The 19,465-nt window shown below is 45.2% G+C and overlaps 1 protein-coding gene and 1 non-coding gene across 4 annotated transcripts in view; one reads left to right on the top strand and one right to left on the bottom strand.

Annotated features, from left to right (window-relative positions):
- LOC126210097 (interference hedgehog) overlaps nt 1-19,465 on the bottom strand; it is a 640,582-nt gene that overhangs the window by 109,118 nt on the left and 511,999 nt on the right. For all 3 annotated transcript variants that reach the window (XM_049939232.1, XM_049939231.1, XM_049939233.1), the window contains exon 3: nt 14,502-14,785. In XM_049939232.1, coding sequence (XP_049795189.1) covers nt 14,502-14,785 — 284 coding nt within the window. The remainder of the gene's footprint in view (nt 1-14,501; nt 14,786-19,465) is intronic.
- Trnar-ucu (transfer RNA arginine (anticodon UCU)) lies at nt 18,221-18,294 on the top strand. Its single transcript has one exon. It is a non-coding gene; the product is annotated as a tRNA-Arg (tRNA).

A 19,465-nucleotide genomic window follows, 5' to 3' on the forward strand; every position in this document is an offset into this window, starting at 1 on the left:
AGTCCCATAAGATTTCACACACATTTGAACATTTTTCCCTTCCTTTCGCTTTCCCCGGCGCCCACGTTTCACTACCATACACTGCTGTACTTCAAACGTACATTCCCAGAAACCTCTTGCTCAAATTAAGGCCTATGTTTGGTGCTTGTAGACTTCTCTTGGGCAGGAACGCCCTTTTCGCCAATGCTAGTATGCTTTTGAATGTCCTCCTTGCTGCCGGCCGTGGTGGTCTCGCGGTTCTAGGCGCGCAGTCCGGAACCGCGCGACTGCTACGGTCGCAGGTTCGAATCCTGCCTCGGGCATGGATGTGTGTGACGTCCTTAGGTTAGTTAGGTTTAAGTAGTTCTAAGTTCTAGGGGACTGATGACCACAGCTGTTAAGTCCCATAGTGCTCAGAGCCATTTGAATCCTCCTTGCTCCGTCCGTCATGGGTTATTTTGCAGCCGAGGTAGCAGAATTCCTTAACTTCATCTACTTCGTGATCACCAATCCTGATGTTTAGTTTCTCACTGTTCTCATTTCTACTACTTCTCATTTCTTTCATCTTTCTTCGCTTTGCCGGCCGCGGTGGTCTCGTGGTTCTAGGCGCTCAGTCCGGAACCGCGGGACTGCTACGGTCGCAGGTTCGAATCCTGCCTCGGGCATGGATGTGTGTGATGTCCTTAGGTTAGTTAGGTTTAAGTAGTTCTAAGTTCTAGGGGACTGATGACCACAGCTGTTAAGTCCCATAGTGCTCAGAGCCATTTGAACCATTTGAATCCTCCTTGCTCCGTCCGTCATGGGTTATTTTGCAGCCGAGGTAGCAGAATTCCTTAACTTCATCTACTTTGTGGTCACCAATCCTGATGTTTAGTTTCTCACTGTTCTCATTTCTACTACTTCTCATTTCTTTCATCTTTCTTCGCTTTGCCGGCCGCGGTGGTCTCGTGGTTCTAGGCGCTCAGTCCGGAACCGCGGGACTGCTACGGTCGCAGGTTCGAATCCTGCCTCGGGCATGGATGTGTGTGATGTCCTTAGGTTAGTTAGGTTTAAGTAGTTTTAAGTTCTAGGGGACTGATGACACAGCTGTTAAGTCCCATAGTGCTCAGAGCCATTTGAACCATTTGAATCCTCCTTGCTCCGTCCGTCATGAGTTATTTTGCAGCCGAGGTAGGAGAATTCCTTAACTTCATCTACTTCGTGATCACCAATCCTGATGTTTAGTTTCTCACTGTTCTCATTTCTACTACTTCTCATTTCTTTCATCTTTCTTCGCTTTGCCGGCCGCGGTGGTCTCGTGGTTCTAGGCGCTCAGTCCGGAACCGCGGGACTGCTACGGTCGCAGGTTCGAATCCTGCCTCGGGCATGGATGTGTGTGATGTCCTTAGGTTAGTTAGGTTTAAGTAGTTCTTAGGGGACTGATGACCACAGATGTTAAGTCCCATAGTGCTCAGAGCCATTTGAACCGTTTTTCTTCGCTTTACTCTCAGTCCCCATTCTGTATTTACCGACTGTTCATTCCATTCACCAGATCCTCGGTACTCACTAATATACCGCAGTCTGCCTCGTTCTTTACCTACGACTGCAACTATGATCGTTCCATTTCATATCCTTACAAATACACCGTGGCGCACGACATGTGTTATCATTTTGTTTTTGAATATCAACTTTATTGTCAATACAATCTGAAAGGAACATATTCTACAATGAAGAGCCGTCCATGGAGATTTGTTCTAACTCAGCACAGGCTCAATATGTCCACCATTTCGTTTCCTAACTTCCATCAAACGAACACTGAAGTTAGTGATTACCCTACGGCACATGTCTTCCGTAATTTCACTGCAAGCTTGAAGAATAAGTCTTCTGAGCTCCATTAAATCACGTGGACCTTTCGGGAAATTTTTTCCTTTAGGTACCCCCAACGAGAAAAGTCACATGGATTGAAGTCTGGACTATTGAGTGGCAAATTTTGTCCGTCATTGAAGCGACCTGGAAACCTGAGTGAAATGATCCGCATGTCGAAATGCTCGTGTAAAAACTCCAACACCGTGTTTGCAGTATGTGGCCTTGCTCCATCTGCGTGTTGAAGGGCAAGGCAGTAGCAAGAAGCTGTGGAATGAAGCTATTGCGAAGCATGCTCAAATAACGCTCGCTGTTCACAGTTTCTTCAAAGAAAAAAGGTCCAATAAGTCCGTAACTGGAAATTGCTGCCCACGCTGTAACCTTCGGAGCATGATGTTGTCGTTCATGAAGCGCTTGTGGGTTTTCAGTGGCCCAAAAGCGTACATTTTGTTTGTTAACCACACTGTCTAAATTAAAATGCGCCTCGTCTGAAAACCATACGTTGATGAGTTTCTTCCCTATCCTCTGCCCACTGAGCAAACAGTAGTCTCTGCTGCTTGTGTTCTTCAGTGAGCTTCTGTGCACAGGTCATCTTGTATGGGTAAATATGGAGGTCTCTTAAGAATGCGTTGAACGGAGCGTCCGGATATTCCCAGTTGCACTGCTGCCTTTCTACGCGATTTCCCGGGACTTCTCTGTACAGCAATTCGTACCGCTTCAATATTCTCCGGCGAACAAACAGGCTTAGGCCGAGGTCGCTCCGCTTCCAATACTGTTCCTTCCTGTTCAAATTTATCGTAAAACCTGTGGATGGTCTTCTTGCAAGAGACCCATCGAGTGTTAAACTGTTGTCGAAAGCGCCTCTGAGTCACAACAAGGCTTTTCGTTTCATGAAAAAGTAACACAATTGCCGATCGTTGCTGTGTCGTCAGTCTTCCATTGTCAGCCATTGCTGCTTACTAGTCTCCTAGCGGCAGTATCGTGAATTACACGCCATTTCGTAACTCATATGTTTTTCCAAGCTCTAGTGGTACTGCTGTAGAGATCCCAACGGTGTATCTAATGTGCGTCGTAAATTGTGAAAGAAACAATTGGTAACACATTTCGTGCGCCACCCTGTAGTTACAGCCAGGTATTTGTATTGGTTGACTGATTCCATCTGTCACTCACTGACACTGCAGTTACAGGATACTACTCTTTTTCATTTTGTGGAGTGCACAGTTTTAGATTTCTGAACAATTAGAGCAAGATGTTAATCTTTGCACTACTTTGAAATCTTATCATAACCTGACTGGATATTGGCACAGCTTCTTTCAGACAGTACTTCATCAGAGAGAACTGCATCATCCGTGGAAAATCTGAGGTTACTGTTACCATTGTCTGCAAGGTCAGTAAGATACAACTTGAAAAGCGGGAGACCCAACACACTTTTCTGGGGCACATCCTAAGTTACTTCGGTATCTGTCGATGACTCTCAACCCACAACTGTTGCGTCCTCCTTACCAAAATGTCCTCAGTTCAGTCGCAAAAGCCGGCCGGTGTGGCCGAGCGGTTCTAGGCGCTTCAGTCTAGAACCGCGCGACCGCTACGGTCGCAGGTTCGAATCCTGCCTCGGGCATGGATGTGTGTGACGTCCTTAGGTTTGTTAGGTTTAAGTAGTTCTGTGTTCTAGGGGACTGATGACCTGAGATGTTAAGTCCAATAGTGCTCAGAGCCATTTCAACCATCAGTCACAAATTTGGCTTAATATCCCATACTATCGTACTTTTGATAATAAGCGTTGATATGGTACTGAGCAAGTGGTTTTCCGAAATCGAAGAATGCTGCATCTACCCGACTGCTTTCAGCCATGGCTTTCAGTATGTCATGTGGTAAAATTGCGAGTTGTGTTTCACATGACCTGTGGTTTCAGAATCCATTGCTGGTTGGCATGGTGGATGTCATTCTGTCCAAGACACGTCATTGTGTTTGAGTTTAGAATGTGTTCTAAGATTCTGCAGGAAATGAATGTCACGGGTAGTGGACGGTAGTTTTGTGTATCACATCTGCTATCCTTCTTGTAGACGAGTGTGGCCTTTACTGTCTTCCAAGTACTGGGTACGATTTATTGGGCGACCGATCTGCGATAGAATATACGAGGGTTGGAACTTTAATAGTGGCAACTATTTATCTACAGCTCGCACAAAATAGATACGTGTTTCAAAGCTTTACTGACTTTCATAGTAGTCACCAGCATTGTGTATAACCCGTTGCCAGCGATGTGGAAGTCGTAGGGTACTCTTAAGCCGTCGGCACACGGACCGTGCATCCGAACGTTGAGCGTTGAGCGTGCCGAGTTATCTGACGTCATAGCGTGGAATAGCACGTTCGGGAGTCTTTCCGAACGTGCAGAGCAATATCTGGCATGTCAGATATTCTGAGCGTGCGTCTGAGCGTTGACCAATGAGATGGCACAACGCCACCTATGTCACACGCATGCCGTCTCCCTTCAGTACAGAGTTGTGAGACGCCATATTGGCATTCATTTCAAGCTTATATGTATATATGTTGTTTCTGAGCACCAGCAAATTCAGAATCACTGGAAAACCTGTTGTTAACTTTGTGATTCGTTCCAATAAAGTAACGAGAAACATCATATTCATGTCCAAAGAATTATTGTAACTTGCGTATTACGAGAGTAGGCTATTTGAAGGCAGCGACACACGGAAGATCCACTAAAACGCATTGTTCTTGGTGCAATTTGTTATAATTAAATTTCAATTAGTAACCTATCTACTATAAGGTTTTCTGAAATAGGTAACATACGTTAAATAGGTGTAATGTTTGTGTTGTTGGTATAGCGTAATGAGTAGCGTTACTGTTTTGTATTGATTTGTTAGTTGGGGCGGAGGTTCGCGTCTTAACACTACTAAATTTTATTTCCCAACATTCGCGTTTTTATTAGTTTCTGATACTGTATTATTAGTTTAATATAAGTATATACTATAATATTTGATGTTAAATGTAAACATAAGTTCAACTTTTTTTGAGGGGTGACTTTGTTCGATTGGCTTAATCTACAGGACAGCTTGCGCTACTTGTATAAAGACATTTTGCTCCTTTTTCTTTTACGCTTCGTAATTGACATGATGCAAAGATTCTGCTACTGGGTAGGAACAGTGATTAAGTAAGACTGACCTTGGGGTTTTACTAAAATGTGGGAATGATGAAATAATGTGTATCTTTTGCGGAGAAGTATTCCAAATTTGTATCCCACTGTTTGTAATGGAACTTTTATATGTCTCTGTCCTTATTGATTAGACATGGTACTTTCCTTTTCGTGGACGATGGGGAAAATGTGCGATTTAATAGAGCTAACGTGGGAATCTTACGCGCGCCCGTTGAGTAAACAGTGTGACTACGAACTAGAAACATCCCTCAACTGCCGCTGGAGTGCGTTGCGATCGCCTATACCACGTTGGGGCCCACATACCGTATGCTCAAGTCACGTCATTCCTGAGCGTTCAGCAGCACGTTCAACTTGGCACGCTCAACGTTAACGTTCGACTGAACGGCCCGTGTGCCGACGGCTTTAGCAGTGCCAGTTGTGTTGACAGGTCGAGCGGCGCGGTCTATAGTCCGACGAATTTGTAGCAATTCTGAAGCGAATGCTGTGAAGTGTTTCCTTCAGTCTAGAAATCGAGTTGAACTCACGAGGGCTTAAGTCAGGGGAGTGCAGTAAGGTGGTACAGCACTTAGCAGCCCTATCAGTCAAACATATCAGTAACAGCCTGGATTGTACGTGCTTGAGCATTGTCCTGCAAAATGATTGTCAGGTCCTGCAGAATGTGATATCACTTCTGTCTCTAAGCTGGTCGCAGGTTGTGTTCCTAAAATGAACAACATAGAGACACAAGTGACTTACTGTCATTGTCTTGATATTTACGAATGAATGTTATTGCATGACTACAATGTTCAATGTGTATGAATTTCTAAGGGACCAAACTGCTAAGTCCATCGATCCCTAGCCTTACACACTACTTAATCTAACTTAAACTAACTTACGCTAAGGACAACACACACATCCATGCCCGAGGCAGGACTCGAACCTCCGGCGGGAGGGGCCGCGCAATACGTGACATGGCGCCTCTAACTGCCTAGCCCATGACTACAGCTAATGACGCTTTCCAGAACATATTCACCACGTTTTTACATTTTGAACGGTATGTTATAAGCATTAACATATTTCTTATTACACTGTTAAATGGATTTCTCAAACATTCTCTTTTGCTATTAGAATTGGCATTTCATTAATTTCTGGGCAGCCTTTGTACAGCATTTTTGTATCCTGCTACAGTGTACAAAATTTTCTTCTGCTACTTTTGCTTCATTCGTTTACATATACCAACCGAAAATAGTTATTGTATGGTTCAGATGGCTCTGAGCAATATGGGACTTAACTTCTGAGGTCATCAGTCCCCTAGAACTTAGAACTACTTAAACCTAACTAACCTAAGGACATCACACACATCCATGCCCGAGGCAGGATTCGAACCTGCGACCGTAGCGGTCGCGCGGTTCCAGACTGTTGCGCCTAGAACCGCTCGGCCACCCCGGCCGGCAGTTATTGTACTCCAACTGAATGGGATTATTGAGAAACTCTACATGTTGTAATGGATCTGGGAGATGTTTTTTTTTTACTGTATTTGTCGATACCAAATTGTAATTTTTTTTTATACTTTTTGTCAGAATTTATTGTAATTTGCCTTATTATATGTTAATTTACTTATGTTTTTGAGAGTGAAAGCATATTGATTACTATTAGTAAATGTATCGAAGAATAGCAAAGAGACTGATTACAAGTGAAGCTTGTGTGTTGTGTAAAATATCTTTAACGCTGGAGTCGTCTTTGACTATAGTCAGTCGGCAGCTAACTCTTGGTGTGTGTTGACGGAAGAACAATGTGAAGGTCGCCGTCATAAATAATTTTGAATTATGTTACTATTTTTTTTGTATTAACCATAAAAAAAAGAAACTACATTTGAAGAAATGGTATTTGAAACACCAAAATGAGGCAAACACGTTGAACCACGTCTTTTCTGCAGCCGACAAAGATGCATTGTGGAATCATACTTAGACAACTGAAGCCAAGACTAATATCGCCTTGCAACCGTCTAACGGAAAAGATACTGTCACGAAATATGGCAAATTTAAGTAAATAAAAAATAGTGACCATATTTTCAACTTGTGTCTTAGCCGGGATAAAAATATTTCAACTGGGGGCTCGTCCGGGATACAATATTTCAATGTACATTTTTTGACAAAATTAAATTATCTATGATGTACTTTAAATATATATACCGGTGATGATACACCGTAACGCCGTATGTTCTGGCAATTTCTTTGTTGTTAAGCAGCCATTGTATCATCTAAATCGAAGAGAAACCCCCCCACATGCGTAAAAGATATGGGCTTTCTCAAAAGTTTAAGTTGTCAGGACTTTTTTAAACAAAGAGAATAATCGATATGTACCAGTAAACGACAATAAAATGCATGACCTAAGGTGATTTCTACCATTCCTACCAAATGAAGATATTATCCAAATCTTCTACATTGACACATACAATAGGCGAAAGATGAACCATGTGTGGTGTGTAAGTCCAAAAAGAATGGAAAATAGACGCAGTTTCGTTGATTTTTATTAATATTAGGAATAAAGCATGATGTATGTAATCATCTATGCTTATTTACTACAAAATAATGAGAAATACTATACGTTTATTCCACCAATTTTAACTTAACGCCAAGAAAACACATCTCGATTGTCTACTGTGCATTGGCATTATACTGCCTACGTTGATTTTAAGGAAATATGGGAAGAGAACCGGAAAGTCAAGAATTGCAGCGTTTTATGTATCTCCTGAAAAGTGTTTTTTTTTTTCGTTGTAATAGGGAAATTGCGGTCTAGGCAGTAAAAGTATGGTGTCTGTTCTTTCGGACATGTCCGAAAGAGGAGACACCACAAACATAATGTGGTGTCACCGCCAGACACCACACTTGCTAGGTGGTAGCATACGTCGGACCCGCGTGTCGCCACTATCAGTGATTGCAGACCGAGCGCCGCCACACGGCAGGTCTAGTCTAGAGAGACTCCCTAGCACTCGCCCCAGCAGTACAGCCGACTTTGCTAGGGATGGTTCACTGTCTACAGACGCTCTCATTTGCAGAGACGACAGTTTAGCATAGCCTTCAGCCACGTCATTTGCTACGACCTAGCAAGGCGCCATATTCAGTTACTAGAATTACTTCAAAAATGTATTCTGAACAGATAATATTGTGAATCATGTACCGTCAAGAGAGACGTTCATCATTAATGGATTAAAGTTAAGTATCAAACTAATTAGGTCCGCTTTCTGAATTCTCATTCCTTGTCATGTTCCAGACCTCACGTGAGTATAGTTCTTCCCTCCTCACGCCAGCCTGTGTGAGCTAAAACGCGTGCATTTCGGCCTCCACTCGTAACACGGTGCTGGCTCTTCTGCTAACACCAAACATAATTAAGGCGAGGATGAGCAATGATCACTTCAGTGCGGGTGCACAGCACTGCCGAACGCTTACGGAAATCGGAGAAATGCTGCGGGTAGTGAGCAATATCCACACACTGCATGTGGATAAGTTGAGAATTCGTCTCTGACGGGGGGCGTACTAGGATAGTCCGTGGAGTTGCGATGACCTCTGTGTCGGGATGGCTTAGCGGTCAGTGCATCTCGCTAGCAAGCAGGAGACTATGGTTCGAATCCCGGGCCGTTTCGAATTGCCCCTTTGACATAGATGAATGCCCTCAAACAGCTAATGCCATTAATTCGTTTTTGTCTTGAAAACATCTGTGTATACACCTACATCTACATGGATACTCCGCAAATTACATTTAGGTGGCTGGCAGAGGGCTCATCGAAGCACTTTCACAATAATTCTCTATTTTTCCAAAGTAGAAGAGTGCGCAGAAGAAAGGAACACGTATACATTTCCGTACGAACTCTGATTTCCCTTATTTTATTATGATGATCGATTCTCCCTATGTAGGCCGGCATCAACAAAGTATTTTCGCATTCGGAGGACAAAATCGGTGATCGAAATTTTGTGAGAAAAGTCCACCGCAACGGAAAACACCTTTGTTTTAATGATGTCCACCCGAAGACCTTTATAATGTCATTGACACTCTCTCCCCTGTTTCGCGATAATGCAGAATGTGTTGCTCTTTATTGAACATTCTCGACGAACTCCGTTAAACCTATGTGGTAAGGATCGCACTCCGTGCAGCATTATCCTAAAAGAGGATGGACAAAGTTAGTGCAGGCACTTTCTTTAGTAGACCTTTGCATCTTCTAAGCGTGATTTCCCTAAATCACTCCAGGTAAATGCCGGGATGGTTCCTCTGAAAGGGCACGGCCGACTTCCTTCCCCATCCTTCCCTAATCCGATGAGACCGATGACCACGCTGTCCGGTCTCCTTCCCCAAACCAACCAACCATCTTCTAAGCGTTCTGCCTGTAGTCTTCCCCACAACATTTTCTGTGTGTTCTTTCCAATTTCAGCTATTCGTAATTGTAATTCCTAGGTATTTAGCTGAATTTACGGCCTTTGATTTATGGTGTAACCGAAGTTTAACGGATTCCTTTTAGCACTCGTGTGGGGGACGTCACACTACTCATTATTCGGGTCAACGGTCAATTTCGCACCATCCAGATATCTTTTCTACATCGTTTTGCAATCTGTTTTGGTCTTATGATTAGTTCACTAGACGATAAACGACAGCATCATCTGCGAACAGCCGAAGACGGTTTCTCAGATTGTCTCCTAAATCATTTACATAGATAAGGGACGGCAAAGAGCCTGTAACACTAGGAGGGGAATGCCAGATATCACTCCTGTTTTACTCAACGACTTTCCGTCAGTTACTACGAACTGTGATATCTCTGACAGGAAATCACGAATCCATTCACATAACTCAGACGATATTCCATGAGCACGCGATTTCAGTACAAGCCGCTTGTGTGGTACAGTGTGAAAAACCTTCTGGAAATCTAGAAATACGGAATCAATTGAAAATACCTTCTTAGTAGCCCTTGACACTTCGTGTGAGTAAAGAACTAGATGTGTTTCACGAGAACGACGTTTTCTGAATCCGCCTTGACTGTGCGCCAATAGACCGCTGTCTTAGAGATAATTCGCAATGTTCGAAGACAATATACACTCCTGGAAATGGAAAAAAGAACACATTGACACCGGTGTGTCAGACCCACCATACTTGCTCCGGACACTGCGAGAGGGCTGTACAAGCAATGATCACACGCACGGCACAGTGGACACACCAGGAACCGCGGTGTTGGCCGTCGAATGGCGCTAGCTGCGCAGCATTTGTGCACCGCCGCCGTCAGTGTCAGCCAGTTTGCCGTGGCATACGGAGCTCCATCGCAGTCTTTAACACTGGTAGCATGCCCCGACAGCGTGGACGTGAACCGTATGTGCAGTTGACGGACTTTGAGCGAGGGCGTATAGTGGGCATGCGGGAGGCCAGGTGGACGTACCGCCGAATTGCTCAACACGTGGGGCGTGAGGTCTCCACAGTACATCGATGTTGTCGCCAGTGGTCGGCGGAAGGTGCACGTGCCCGTCGACCTGGGACCGGACCGCAGCGACGCACGGATGCACGCCAAGACCGTAGGATCCTACGCAGTGCCGTAGGGGACCGCACCGCCACTTCCCAGCAAATTAGGGACACTGTTGCTCCTGGGGTATCGGCGAGGACCATTCGCAACCGTCTCCATGAAGCTGGGCTACGGTCCCGCACACCGTTAGGCCGTCTTCCGCTCACGCCCCAACATCGTGCAGCCCGCCTCCAGTGGTGTCGCGACAGGCGTGAATGGAGGGACGAATGGAGACGTGTCGTCTTCAGCGATGAGAGTCGCTTCTGCCTCGGTGCCAATGATGGTCGTATGCGTGTTTGGCGCCGTGCAGGTGAGCGCCACAATCAGGACTGCATACGACCGAGGCACACAGGGCCAACACCCGGCATCATGGTGTGGGGAGCGATCTCCTACACTGGCCGTACACCACTGGTGATCGTCGAGGGGACACTGAATAGTGCACGGTACATCCAAACCGTCATCGAACCCATCGTTCTACCATTCCTAGACCGGCAAGGGAACTTGCTGTTCCAACAGGACAATGCACGTCCGCATGTATCCCGTGCCACCCAACGTGCTCTAGAAGGTGTAAGTCAACTACCTGGCTAGCAAGATCTCCGGATCTGTCCCCCATTGAGCATGTTTGGGACTGGATGAAGCGTCGTCTCACGCGGTCTGCACGTCCAGCACGAACGCTGGTCCAACTGAGGCGCCAGGTGGAAATGGCATGGCAAGCCGTTCCACAGGACTACATCCAGCATCTCTACGATCGTCTCCATGGGAGAATAGCAGCCTGCATTGCTGCGAAAGGTGGATATACACTGTACTAGTGCCGACATTGTGCATGCTCTGTTGCCTGTGTCTATGTGCCTGTGGTTCTGTCAGTGTGATCATGTGATGTATCTGACCCCAGGAATGTGTCAATAAAGTTTCCCCTTCCTGGGACAATGAATTCACGGTGTTCTTATTTCAATTTCCAGGAGTGTATGTCCCAAAATCCTGCTGCATATCGATGTTAATGATGTCGGCCTGTAATTTAATGGATTAGTCCTACTACCTTTCTTGAATATCTACGTCTACATATATACTCCGCAAGCCACCTGACGGTATGTGGCGGAGGGTATCTTGAGAACCTCTATCGGTTCTCCCTTCTATTCCAGTCTCGCATTGTTCGTGGAAAGAAAGATTGTCGGTATGCCTCTGTGTGGGCTCTAATTTCTCTGATTTTATCCTCATGGTCTCTTCGCGAGATATACGTAAAAGAGAGAAATACACTGCTTAACTCCTCGGTGAAGGTATGTTCGTGAAACTTCAACAAAAGCCGGTACCGACCTACTGAGCGTCTCTCTTGCAGAGTCTTCCACTGGAGTCTATCTATCATCTCCGTAACGCTCTCGCGATTACTAAATGATCCTGTAACGAAGCGCGCTGCTCTCCGTTGGATCTTCTCTATCTCTTTTATCCACCCTATCTGGTACAGATCCCACACCGGTGAACAGTATTCAAGCAGTGGGCGAACAAGTGTACTGTAACCTACTTCCTTTGTTTTCGGACTGCATTTCCTTAGGATTCTTCCAACGAATCTCAGTCTGGTATCTGCTTTACCGACGATTAATTTTATATGGTCATTCCATTTTAGATCACTCCCAATGCTTAGTCCCAGATAATTTGTAATTTATGGAATTAACTGCTTCCAGTTACTGACCTGCTATATTGTAGCTAAATGATAAAGGATCTTTTTTTCTATTCAGCACATTACACTTGTCCACATTGAGACTCAATTGCCATTCCCTGCACCATGCGTCAATTCAGCACATTACACTTGTCTACAATGAGATTCAATTACCATTCCCTGCACCATGCGTCAATTCGTTGCAGATCCTCCTGCATTTCAGTACAATTTTCCATTGTTGCAGCCTCTCGATATACTACAGCATCATCCGGAAAAAGCCTCTGTGAACTGCTGATGTTATCCACAAGGTCATTTATATATATTGTGAATAGCAACGGCCGGCCGCGGTGGTCTCTCGGTTCTAGGCGCGCAGTCCGGAACCGTGCGACTGCTACGGTCGCAGGTTCGAATCCTGCCTCGGGCATGGCTGTGTGTGATGTCCTTAGGTTAGTTAGGTTTAAGTAGTTCTGAGTTCTAGGGGACTGATGACCACAGCAGTTGAGTCCCATAGTGCTCAGAGCCATTTGAACCATTTGAATAGCAACGGTCCTGCGACAGTCCCCTGCGGCACACCTGAAATCACTCTTACTTCGGAAAACTTCTTTCCATTGAGAATGACATGCTGCGTTCTGTTATCTAGGAACTCTTCAATACAATCACGCAATTGGTCTGATAGTCCATATGCTCTTACTTTGTTGCCGCGCGGGATTAGCCGAGCGGTCTAAAGGCGCTGCACTCATGGACTGTATGGCTGGTCCCGGCGGAGGTTCGAGTCCTCCCTCGGGCATGGGTGTGTGTGTTTGTGCTTAGGATAATTTAGGTTAAGTAGTGTGTAAGCTTAGGGACTGATGACCTTAGCAGTTAAGTGCCATAAGATTTCACACACATTTGAACATTTTCTTACTCTGTCCATTAAACAAAAATGTTCAAATGTGTTTGAAATCTTACGGCACTTAACTGCTAAGGTCATCAGTCCCTAAGCTTACACACTACTTAACTATCCTAAGGACAAGCACACTCACCCATGCACGAGGGAGGACTCGAACCTCCGCCGGGACCATCCGCACAGTCTGTTCATCAAACGACTGTGGGGAACTGTATCAAACGCCTTGCGTAAGTCAAGAAACACGGCATCTACCTGGGAACCCGTGTCTATGGCCCTCTGAGTCTCGTGGAAGAATAGCTCGAGCTGGGTTTCACACGATCGTCTTTTTCGAAACCCATGCTGATTCCTACAGAGTAGATTTCTAGTCTCCAGAAAAGTCATTATACTCGAACATGATACGTGTTCCAAAATACTACAACTGATCGACGTTAGAGATATAGGTCTATAGTTCTGCACATCTGTTCGACGTCCCTTCTCGAAAACGGGGATGACCTTGTAACGTCGCCTTAGAAGAAACTTTATAAATGACAGTGCTGGAAAACCTCTACGTTATTTGATTTTCAAACAGTTGAGCAAAACTGAACGCGCTCAGACATTTCTCTCTTTACTTATTCTGATCATCAATAAACTGACACACAATATATTTAGCGCAACGCAATCTGACTTTCAATAATCCCTACAAAAGAATGGGCCCTGACTAACAATAACCTTTACTTTTCATGAATCACTTACCTCACAAAAATCTTCATTACTCGAACTACTGCAATACAGCGAGCGTCAATACTGCCAGCTGAATGAAAGTTTCTAACTACTGAAGGCACTAAGTACTGATATGCATAGTTAGCAAATAAAAGATTTTGATAGAGAACAAACAATGTATTTACCTTAATAATGTTCAAAAGTAATCATATATATCTCAGTTCATGATACTAAAAATTTACTCTTTCTGATGGACACACGTCCAGATCGTCCGCTCTCAAAATTCTGCCATCTCTCTCCCCACACCATTACTGCTGGCGTCTCACCTCCAACTGCGCAACGCTACGGGCTGTTCACATCCAACTGCCCAACACTACAACGGCAAATTACAACAATGCTAACCAGCCACAGACTGCACACAGCACAGTCAGTGATTTTCATACAAAGCGCTACGTGGCGTTACCAACATAAAAATCTAAACAGCCTACTTACAACCTGTGCCCTTTTCCAATCTTTTGGAACGGTACACTCTTCTAAAGATGTACGGTACAGCGCTGCAAGAAGAGGGGCAAGTTCCTTCGCGTACTCTGTATAATATTGGTGTCTTGGGCAAGTTTCCACATTTTACTTTAAAAATTTTTTGTCAGGACCAGTTTTTGGGAGGACCGCCGTCTCCTCCCTGACAATATGAGGCTACATTTAAGATTTTCACGTGGCGCCCGCGGTAACTGCGAGCGCCCGCTGCCGTAGTACTGACCTGGTAGTCGCCGGCCTGGTCGTAGCTGGTGACGTGCACCTGGTAGCTGGACCGTACGCGGCCCTTGCCGCCGTTGGCGCCGGAGGGGGCCGGGTGCGGTGACTGCTGCGCGTGGGACGACGCCGACGTCGACTGCGCCTGCTGCGGCACGTGCGACACGAAGCGGCCGGCGTGTTTCCAGCGGATGCGGTCCGCCCCCGAGCGCAGCCGGCAGTCGAACGAGACGCGGTCCCCCAGCGGCGCTACCGCGTCCTCAGGGCTCCGAAGGAACAGCTGCGTCATGTCTGAAAGCAGACACACGGTGGGCCGCTCGTCACTGCACACGTCTCCGTAGAGGCTGTTTCAGGAGGCAGCTATCTACAGGGTGCGTAAGAGGCCTGTGTTTTGACGATGCTATTGGAGTGTTAATATTTGTAAAGGAAAATTACACTACTGGCCATTAAAATTGCTACACCACGAAGATGTGCTACAGACGCGAAATTTAACCGACAGGAAGAAGATGCTGTGGTATGCAAATGATTAGCTTTTCAGAGCATTCACACAAGGTTGGCGCCGGTGGCGACACCTACAATGTGCTGACATGAGGAAAGTTTCGAACCCATTTCTCATACACAGACAGCAGTTGACCGGCGTTGTCTGGTGGAACGTTGTTGTGATGCCTCGTGTACGGAGCAGAAATGCGTACCATCACGTTTGCGGCTTTGATAAAGGTCGGATTGTAGCCTATCGCGATTGCGGTTTATCGTATCGCGACATTGCTGCTCGCGTTGGTCGATATCCAATGACTGTTAGCAGAATATGCAATTGGTGGGTTCAAGAGGGTAATACGGAACGCCGTTCTGGATCCCAACGGCCTCGTATCACTAGCAGTCGGATCGTGCAGCCAAGTCTCGATCCCTGAGTCAACAGATGGGGACGTTTGCAAGACAACAACCATCTGCACGAACAGTTCGACGACGTTTGCAGCAGCCGCACGGACTATCAGCTCGGAGATCATGGCTGCGGTTACCCTTGACGCTGCAACACAGACAGGACCGCCTGCGATGGCGTACTCGACGACGAACCTGGGTGCACGAATGGCAAAACGTCATTTTTTCGGATGAATCCAGGTTATGTTTACAGCATCATGATGGTCGAATCCGTGTTTGGCGACATCGCGGTGAACGCACGTTGGAAGCGTGTATGCGTCATCGCCATACTGGCGTATCACCCGGTGTGATGGTATGGGGTGCCATTGGTTACACGTCTCGGTCACCTCTTGTTCGCATTGACGGCACTTTGAACAGTGGACGTTACATTTCAGATGTGTTACGACCCGTGGCTCTACCCTTCATTCGATCCCTGCGAAACCCTACATTTCAGCAGGATAATGCACGACCGCATGTTGCAAGTCCTGTACGGGTCTTTCTGGATACAGAAAATGTTCGACTGCTGCCCTGACCAGCACATTCTCCAGATCTCTCATCAATTGAAAACGTCTGGTCAATGGTGGCCGAGCAACTGGCTCGTCACAATACGCCAGTCACTACTCATGATGAACTGTGGTATCGTGTTGAAGCTGCATGGGCAGCTGTACCTGTACACGCCACCCAAGCTCTGTTTGACTCAATCCCCAGGCGTATCAAGACCGTTATTACGGCCAGAGGTGGTTGTTCTGGGTAGTAATTTCTCAGAATCTATGCACCCAAATTGGGTGAAAATGTAATCACATGTCAGTTCTAGTATAATATGTTTGTAGTATAATATGGTGTAGCAATTTTAATGGCCAGTAGTGTATATACACTGAAGAGCCAAAGAAGCACCTCCCTAATATCATGTAGGACCCCCGTGAGTACGCAGAAGTGCCGTAAGACGAGGTGGCATGGACTCGACCAATGTCTCAAGTGGTGCTGGAGGAAACCGACAACATGAATCTTGCAGGGCTGTCCATAAATCCTTAAGAGTGCGAGGGGATGGCGATTTCTTCTGAACAGCACGTGGCAAGGCATCCAGGATACCTCTAACAACGGTCACGTCTGGGGAGTCTGGAAGTCGGCGGATGCGTTGCCTTCACGTTCGTTACTGATCGTGATGAACAGTGCACGGAGGGGAAAGGGAAGTAGTTGTGTATGCGTAAACAAACATAGTCGATTCCAAACCTTAAGGGGACCACACAGTGGTTCAGGTCGAAAAAATCCGATTTTCGGTTTTCTTCATATTTCGATAGATTAAGGTTTTATTTAAGTACTCCGAAAAAGATTTTGTTGAATTTTTTTTTTCGAGCATTTAAAGAGCATTTTCCTACCACGTGTGTTTATGTGCCTCGCCCGCTTTTCTGTCACCCACTGTCAACCCACCCACTATCAACTCTAAGCTATATGGAGATGCCATTGTTAGCAAAATAGAATGTGTGGGCCATATTCAAAAACGTTTGGGAACAAGGCTGAGAAAACTAACTGTTGATACGAGAGGAAAAAAATTAGAAGATGGAAAATTGTTGACCGGACAGGGTCGGTTAACTAAAACTGAAGTAGAAAACTTGCAGGTATACTATGGACAGGCAATTACGAGAAATAAAGAAAATCTGGAGGCAGTGAAGAGAGATGTTTGGGCCATATTCTTCCATAAGTCCTCTACTGATGATAAGCCACGTCATGGATTGTGTCCATCAAGAGAAAATTCGTGGTGCAAATACAATAGGGCTCAGGCAACTGGAGAATCTTATTCTCACCAGCATTCTCTTCCTGCTGCTGTTATTACAGCAGTTAAACCTATTTTCAGAGACTTGGCTCATCCTGACCTTCTAAGGAAATGTCTGCATGGGCAGACACAGAACCCAAATGAATGTTTCGACAGCATAATTTGGAACCGCATTCCTAAAATTGTATTTGTAGGCATGCATACAATGAAACTAGGAGTTCATGTTGCTGTTATTACATTTAATTCTGGTAATATTGCAAAGTGTTGGGTACTGAAAAAACTGGGAATTAATCCTGGTGAAAATATGATCACTGGGCTGCAACACTGCGATAAAATGAAGATAGCCGATGCAGACAGGTATGCATCTAATATAAAGAAGAAAGCAAAACAAACATCCAGGAAGGTGAAAAAGAAGCTGGAAGACCTGCTAGAGGCCAAAGAAGGCCCATCATATGCAGCAGGACAGTTTTAATTAACTGTAAGTAACAGCTTTCAAAAGTTTTTTCTTTAAAGTCAATTTCTCACAAACTAAAATTTTCAGTACATATGCCCTATTATATCAGAAACTATCATAGATAAATGAATGAAATTTTCAGAGACTCTGCATAACATAAAAACTCAGTGACTCTATTAGCATCATGTAACATACAGTAAAAATATTATGGTCCTGCATCAAATAGTTTTTTTTCAGAAATGGGTCAAATACTTGCCTAAATTACCACGGGTTAGATAGGCAGGGTGTGGTGTCCTTAAGATACCAACGTAAACACAGTGGTATGCAGGGGCATTTACAGCTGGTTCCCAAATCGAATTAATACGATACCGCGGCAACGGTTGATTTGCGGACACATGTTTCAAATTCAAATGGCTCAAATGGCTCTGAGCACTATGGGAGTTAACATCTGGGGTCATCAGTCTCCTAGAACTTAGAACTACTTAAACCTAATTAACCTAAGGACATCACACACATGCATGACCGAGGCAGGTCTCACCAGAAGCGTGCAAGGGATAAGTCCCTGTAGCCGCGCTATTCATCTGTGTCCTCGGTGGCTCAGATGGGTAGAGCGTCTGCCGTCTAAGCAGGAGATCCCGGGTTCGAGTCCCGGTCGGGGCACACAGTTTCAGCTGTCCCTATCGATGTATGTCAACAACACTCGTCGGCAGCTGAGGGTTTCAATTAATTAACATTTATTCTAGAGAAGATGCACGGTCATCGATGGTATCTGTTCTTTCGAGAACAGTTGCTATCTTCATACACTTGTTGTCTTATATAGGCGTTCCCGACCGCAGCGCCGTATTCTGCCTGTTTACATATCTCTGTATTTGAATACGCATGCCTATAGCAGTTTCTTTGACGCCTCAGTATAAGGTAGCGTAGGGCCGTTGCATTGAACGGAGACTGGAAAAATTGTTTTGTAGCGAAAAGTTTGGAGAATAATATGGTGTGTTGGAATAAATAAAACCAACATCTGCATCTACATGACTACTCTGTAATTCATATTTAAGTGCTTGGCAGAGGGTTCATCGAACCACAATCATACTATCTCTCTACCATTCCACTCCCGAACAGCGCGCGGGAAAAACGAACACCTAAACCTTTCTCTTCGAGCTCTGAATTCTCTTATTTTATTTTGGTGAGCATTCCTACCTATGTAGGTTGGGCTCAACAAAATATTTTCGCATTCGGAAGAGAAAGTTGGTGACTGAAATTTCGTAAATAGATCTCGCCACGACGAAAAACGTCTTTGCTTTAATGACTTCCACCCCAACTCGCCTATCTGCCACACTCTCCCCCCTATTACGTGATAATACAAAACGAGCTGCCGTTTTTTGCACCCTTTCGATGTCCTTCGTCAATCTCACCTGGTAAGGATCCCACACCGCGCAGCAATATTCTAACAGAGGACGACATCTTCTAAGTGTCCTGCCAATGAAACGCAACCTTTGGCTCGCCTTCCCCACAATATTATCTATGTGGTCTTTCCAACTGAAGTTGTTCGTAATTTTAACACCCAGGTACTTAGTTGAATTGACAGCCTCGAGAATTGTACTATTTATCGAGTAATCGAATTCCAACGGATTTCTTTTGGAACTAATGTGGATCACCTCACACTTTTCGTTACTTAGCGTCAACTGCCATCTGCCACACCATACATCAATCTTTTCTAAATCGCTTTGCAACTGATACTGGTCTGCTTTCAGAAAAAAAAAGAGCTGGATTGCTTACTGAACTCCTGCCGTAGAGTATCGTGATTGCGACAATCAAGTATCTTTCGATGGGTCAC

Source organism: Schistocerca nitens, chromosome 10 (genome assembly GCF_023898315.1).
Source record: "Schistocerca nitens isolate TAMUIC-IGC-003100 chromosome 10, iqSchNite1.1, whole genome shotgun sequence".
Classification (NCBI taxonomy): domain Eukaryota; kingdom Metazoa; phylum Arthropoda; class Insecta; order Orthoptera; family Acrididae; genus Schistocerca; species Schistocerca nitens.